The sequence below is a fragment of the Elephantulus edwardii genome, unplaced genomic scaffold (assembly GCF_000299155.1).
Source record: "Elephantulus edwardii isolate Elephantulus edwardi_28Jun2011 unplaced genomic scaffold, EleEdw1.0 scaffold00403, whole genome shotgun sequence".
Taxonomy (NCBI): domain Eukaryota; kingdom Metazoa; phylum Chordata; class Mammalia; order Macroscelidea; family Macroscelididae; genus Elephantulus; species Elephantulus edwardii.
The window spans coordinates 932,228-939,472 of NW_006400153.1; the positions used below are offsets into that span (position 1 = coordinate 932,228).

At 42.8% G+C, this 7,245-nt stretch overlaps 1 protein-coding gene across 1 annotated transcript in view; it reads left to right on the top strand.

Annotated features, from left to right (window-relative positions):
• LOC102877386 (tetratricopeptide repeat protein 23-like) overlaps positions 1-4,052 on the top strand; it is a 204,662-nt gene extending 200,610 nt beyond the window's left edge. Inside the window, exon 10 of the mRNA XM_006902390.1 lies at positions 3,966-4,052. Coding sequence (XP_006902452.1) covers positions 3,966-4,052 — 87 coding nt within the window. The remainder of the gene's footprint in view (positions 1-3,965) is intronic.
• Positions 4,053-7,245: the final 3,193 nt, after the last annotated feature.

The window sequence follows — 7,245 nt, forward strand, 5'->3', positions numbered from 1 at the left end:
GTGAACACTCTCAATCTCTTTGTCATCCATCCTGACGCTGCTAATTGGTCCAGTGGCGAGAATCTTTGTCTTCTTGACATTGAGCCTTAGTCCGTACTGAAGGCTGCAGTCCTTGACCCTTCGCAGCAAGTGCATGAGGTCCTCCTCAGTTTCTGCAAGCAGGCATGTAGAACACTATAAACATTGATATTACAATGATCTCTTAGTTCACCATTCAACACAGAACATTGCCCGCACAGCTGAAGTACCCTGCATGCCCCACCTACCCACCCCATCCACAGAAACATCTATTCTGAATTTGATAGAATCATTGACCTTCTTTTCTTTATTATGTAACTGTACATTTCACATACTTTTATGTTTCACATAGGAGTACCTAACTAGTTAAGTGTTTGAAGACTAGCTAAAAGCTTGGCAGTTCAAACTCCCACAGGGGATCCTCAGAAGACAGGCATGAGATCCGCTTCTGAAAGATAACTACTGTCAGGGTCCATTCTGCTCAGCACACCTGGGGCTGTCACAAGTCAGAAGTCACAGAATGACAACTGGCAGCAGCATCAAGCTTCAAATAAGTAATAATATGCCATGTGGACTCATCTCTAACTTGCTTTCCTCCCTTCCCTCATAATCACTGGGAGGTCTGGTAGTGCAATCCGTAGGGAGTTGTATGGCTAACCCCAAGGCCTTACCTCTCTGCTCGTTCAAATCTACCAGCAGCTCCTTGAGGTGAGATGAGGAGTTTCTGCCCATGTGATTTACAGTCTCAGAAACCCAATGGAGGGGCAGTTCTGACTCTACAGCTGTAAGTTCATAATCTATGTGGATCATATATGTGAATTTATATACATATATGTGCTTGTATGATATAATACATGTCATATATATTGTACAACCCATATGTATATTACCATTTTCTACTTTCTAAAGATTGTCTAACAGCTTTACAAAGAAATACACTGCTGTTATTGCTCTTTCATTGATTGCAGCTCACAGTGAGCCAATGAGTGCAGACAGTGTAGGTACACCATAGAGTTTTCAAACCTGTGACTTTTCAGCAGCAGATTGCAAAAATCTGTCATCTGAGGCAACTCTGTGGGGGTCTGAACCTCCAATCTTTTAATTAGTTATCAAGTACTTAACAGTTTGTGCCATCCAGGGAAAGAATTCCTGTTGCTTTTACATTTGGGTTTGCTTTTTTGGTTCCTAGTCAGACTGAGTATTTATTAACCAATCTGAACCACCATTTCATTTGGAATACTTGTTTATGTTTTTTTGCCTGTGTTTTTTATTGAGAGAATTGTTTTTCTCATTGCCTACTAGAAGTTCTTTATGTATTGAATTCTAATCCTTTCTTTTATTTCCCTTGCAAATATCTCTGTCAGTCTGTGATTTATCTTTGTAGTTTACTTGTGGTGAATTTCTATATGCAAATGTTTTGAGTTTTCATATGCTAAAATTTTTTCAGTCTTTTACTTTACAGAAGCTTTGGTGTCCAATTAGAATTGTGCTTCTAATTTAAGGACATTTGATTTGAATCTACCAGCTATTCCTTGGGAGAAAGATAGGCAATCATCTCCCATGTGATTTATTGCCTCTAAAAACCAACTAACTCTCTACAAACTCAACTTGTATATTTGGCAGATTAAACTTAACATTATCTTAAAAAAAAAAACCAACTAACTTAGTTGCAACTTGACAATAAGTTTGCTTTCTTTTGGATGTTTTTTGTTTGTTTTGTATGTATTGGGTTTTTTGTGTATATGTTTTCTGGGTGGGTGTTTTTGGTTTGTTTTTTTTTTTTTTTTGATTGTCTGTCTAAATTTTGTCTGCCAAATATTTCCTAACTCAAGGTCATAAAGATAGTCTTCAGTATTTTCATATAACAGTTTCCCATTTTGCATTTTACATTTAGTTCTTTTAATCATCTGGGATTATTATTTGTGATTAGTATTGGGTAGGGATCTGTTGGCATCCCCCCACCCCCAACCTGCCCGAGGCCATCTTTAAAACCAACAGCTCAGCACCACTTAACACTTCCTTATTGTTCCTACAAGGCTATGTCTGTCATGTACAAGCATTTGGTCCTAGTCCACTGGTGTATTTGTCTATGTCTGGTCTGTAACCACATTATCTTAATCCTTATTGTTTTAGAAAAAGGCTTGATATTTTATATGTAGTAAAACAGGTTCATTTAGCTCATTCTTCTTCAAAATAAAGTTGACCATTTGGGGCACAATTTTGTCTCCTTTTCTTGAGTTTGTTCTGGGCCTGCTACAAGCAAATGGCAAGACAATAAAAAGAAAGAGGAAATTAAGAAAAAATTAATCCTAGGCAACCCATAAAATGAATATTTAGTAACGAAAAGCTAAGATGTTGTACGGCATTTTGTGTTGAGTGATTTACCCAAAGGGCCAAGTCTTCCAGGTGTCTGCAGGGAACAGATGAGTAATCTCCTCATTTACAGCCTCAGAAACCCAATGGAGTGTTGCCAGGAGTTAGAATTGACTCGGCTCTGGTGGGTTGGGTTGGGTATTGCATTTTGTTTAATAACTAAGAAATTACTTTGTAGTAATGAATATAAACTTGCATTTGAGTTGATTCTGACTCATGCCAACCCTCCACTGGGTTTCTGCTATTATATATATTTTTTCCAAGAAAGTAATATTTTTATTAAATAAAGAATGTTTCACCTTTAAAGCATTTCTCTAACTCTCACTGAGTCAGAATCAACCCAAAGCTAAGCATCAAATTCAAGGGAGGTTACTGACACTTATTTTCGGTGAAGCTGCTGATGCAGTCAGAATGTGTCCACCTCACAACCCTGAGTTAAAAGTCTTATGCTCTACCAACTGAGCTAGCCAGGCCACACCTTCCAATGTTGTATATCTATACAGCAGAGTGAATTATCTTTCTCCTATCAGATCAAGTTGAACCACCAACCTTTTCATCAATGGCCCATCATGAATGCAGAGCTCCTTAATGAATATAGAAAAATCCATTTTAAATAAAGCATTTATTTGCAAAAATAAGAAACACTTAAAAATAGAAACTAGCAAATAACTTCTAGCCAATATAAACATTCTTGCCTTTAATTACTTTTAAACATATTTTTCATGTTGTTATGTGCTGTCGAGTTACTTGAGATGCATAGCAACTGTATGTATAACAGCTCTGAACCCTACTCTCTCTTGAGTTACCCTCATTTTCTCTGACATACCCTCCCTCATTATCCAGTCTCTGAGTCACTCTATCACATCAAGGGTCTTCCTCTCTTGCAATGTCACTCCAAGCATGACATCCCTCTCCAAGGACTGGTCCCTCCTTGCAACATGCCCAGGGTGTGTCAGATGAAGCTTCAAAATTTTTGTCTCCAAGGAGAAGCTTGGTTTCACCCTGTCTAGGATGAGCCTGTTTGTTCTCTTAGCAGTCTATTCAGTACTCTCCTCTAGCACCACAACTCTAAGATACTGATTCTTCTTCTTCTCTTATCCTTAATCATTGTACAGATCTCTGATGCATAGCAAATAATTGCAAAGACCAAAGATCAGGCACGCCTTAATCTCTAGTCTGACGTCATTGCTCTTCAGTACTCTGGAGAGGTCCCTGACAGCACATTTTCTCACTCCAATTCATCTTTTGATTTCTTGGCTGCTGGTACCAAGTTGATTGTGGAGCTAAACAAGCTGTAGCTGTTAAAAATCTCAACGCATACTTGTACTCAATAAAAGTTCTGTGGCACCATGACATGACTGTACATGTGGTGCCTGAATCCTCCAGAGCTTCTCATTTGCTATTAGACTGCCCCAGAGAGGCATCCAGAACACTCAGTAAGCCTGCTGTAGCATAGGCCTATGAATAAAGAATGCTTTCTCTCATTTGAGAGGTTTTATTTTGTTTTTAAAAAAAACCACAAAGCTCCTAGTGACCTTTTTATAACCTTGTGAATACAACTTGGTGTTCTGCAGTGTCTTCAGATTCAGACCCTCTTATATGGAGCACAGGACAAGAGGACCCTGGCCACACAGCAGACTGTTGACATCTTGTCTAAGTGAGTTGACTTTTCCTCATAATTATGTTATTTCTTTGCTATTCATAATCTCACATGAAGCTGGTTCTTCAAAGGTTTAAGGTAACTTGTGGAAAGTTTCACTCACAGATTAAAAAAACTCATAAACTATGCAGGGCCAGTTCCTTTGAAAACCTAGTTGTGAAATATAACATAGTCTCTGTGCAGATTTTTTAGAAGTTAGCTCTTCAATAATCTCACAAAACCACACTGGGTTTTGTCCTCCCACAGACCGGCTCACACAGATTAACACACCCACAGAAGGGAGAGCACACAGTACTCACACATGGGTTGCTGGAGCTTCCCTGAGCTGTCTGGTTCCTGCACTGTATCATGGAGCTCCCCCACAGCACACTGCCTTTGTCACCAGCAGCCTGTGGCTGACCTCACAACCCTCACTCAGGAAAGGTCCCAGCAGCTTCAGCCACAGTTCATAGTTGACAAGGGAACAAGAATGTCATCCTCAAATAACACCGCCATCACCATCACCATCACCACCACCACCAGTACTCCATCTTTACCACCACCACCACCATGGTCACTACTACCACAACCCCTACTGCCAGTTACTATTCCTGCCACCACCAGTGCTATCATCTCTACCACCACCACGGTCACTACTACCACAACCCCCACAGCCAGTTACTATCCCTGCCACCACCATCACCATCACCACCACCACCAGTACTCCATCTTTACCACCACCACCACCACCATGGTCACTACTACCACAACCCCCACTGCCAGTTACTATCCCTGCCACCACCAGTGCTACCATCTCTACCACCACTATGGTCACTACTACAACCATCCTCACCATGAGTACTACCATCACTGCCACCACCACTACCACCACCGTCACCACAATTACCATGGTCACTACTACCACCAGCACCACCACTACCACCAGCACCACCACCACCACCAATACTACCATCTCTACTACCACCACTATAGTCACTATTACCACTATCACCACCACCTGTATTACCATCACTACCACCACCACTACCAGTACCACCATCTCTATTTGTACCATTACCACCACCAGTAATACTCTCTCTTCCATCATCACCACCCCGAACTCCCCACCATCATCACCATCACCATCATCATCATCATCATCATCATCATCATCATCATCACTACCACTACCATCTCTACCACCAACATTACCATGGTCACTAACACCAACCCCAGTGCTACCATCACTACCACCACCACTACCAGTACTGCCATATTTACCACCAAGATTACCACCACCACCATTAGTAATACAATCTCTACCACAGTTACTACCACCACCACCACTACCACCATCAGCACTATAGCACCACCACCCCTACCACCATCAGTACTATAGCACCACCACCCCTACCACCATCAGTACTATAGCACCACCACCCCTACCATCATCAGTACTATAGCACCACCACTATCACTACCACCATCAATACTATAGCACTACCAATCATTACCACCATCAGTACTATAGCACCACCATCAGTACTAGAGCATCACCACCATTACCACCATCAGCAGCATCACCTCTCTGTGTGTCAAGGTAGAGCTATACTTTATAATGTTTTCTTTCAAGAGTGTTTTCATGACTGCCTACTTAGAAGGAGATCACTACTTTTGCCGCACCCGTGAGTGGGTGTGAACCTCTGACCTTTCCATTAGCTGTTATGCTCATTAAGCATTTGTTCCACTGGGGACTCCTAAACTGTCTTAAATAGGGAATATGAGCCAACAAAATTGTCATCTCAATCTTTTAACTGTCTTTGCTAATGTTTTGTTCATTCAGCCAGCTAAGGACCAGCAAGACTCGTTATAGCAGGTAGAAACCAGGAGTAAAAAGACTTTTATGAGAAACTAGTCTCCTTTCATTTCCATTCCTTCACTAAATGTGGCTGGGTCACTGCTAGGCATGCCTTTCTTAGAGCAGCTGTGTGCACCTGAGGCACTCTCATGCACCACCACACTTTGCTTTCTTGCAGGACCCCAGAGGTTGCTGGGAAATTTCCGCAGGCTCAGAAAACCAAGCCAGCATTCTTCCCCACTGTACTGCAGCATCCTTTGCCCAGGAAGGCAAAGTTTGGCACAGCTAACTGAAAAGGCCCCACCACCCCCAGAGAAGTTTGGTCAGAGCTGGGTGCTTACATTAGGGTGCTGAATAAATCTCTCCTCAACTAGAAGATGAGACTCAATAGCCATTGTGTAAATTTTCAGAATTGCTCCAACACACAAGAGCTATGACACCACATACCTTCCATGGGCCATATATTGATAGTCAGTGCCCTCAGGGCGTCAAGTGCATCCACAAGCACTTCTCATCACCTGAATGGGGTTTTTCTCCCAGGACAACCTTTACTCACCAGGACTGCTAAAAGGCTTGCCACCAGAAACTCAAAACTGCCTGCACATGAACCAGAGAATGGAGACCTGGCATCTGATTTCACATGTAGCACTTTAAACAGGCCTGGAATCAGATTTAGAGCAACACAATTTGGGGGAAAGCCCCCTTTTATGTGAAAGTACTAGAGGCTGAAAACCAAATGGTAATAAAAGGGACTCTGAGCTGCTAGTGTCCTATGGTATTTAGGCATGTGTGTGTTTAACATGAAACCCACCCCTATGTTCCCTGAAGTCTGTAAAGGGGGCACTGTTCATTTAAGCTTCGGTCACTCTTCAGGTTTATGGAGCACCTGTCAGTACAGGTGCCAACCATCAGCACAACCTGAGAGAAGGTCCTTCGGATCAGGGGAAGCAGGGACAGATAAAGCGCAGGCCAGTGATGAAGCAGGGCAGCACTGGGAGGACTCTTGATGCTTCTGTGTGCTCCTGTGCTATGCCAGTCACGGGAGTGTTGGTGAGCCACCTGGGCTTCTATCCTGCTTCTGGCTCTGTCGAGTGTTCTGGGCTTGGCTTGTGTGTGGGGTGGGAGGTCACTGGTTGAGGGAGGCATACCTTAGTCCTCTTGCCCAGCTTCCAGTTCCGATAGGGGGGGTTTGCGGTTGCAGGAACACAGGGCTGGGTGTGGGTGTGGGTACTGTTTTTCCCTGCTCCTCCCTCAGCCCCAGGCACAGTCCAGGAGGAGGCAGCTTGATGTGTGAGCCCAAAATGGTTGCACCCCTGCACGGAGCCTGCCCTGCAGGCCCCTTTATTTATTTATTATT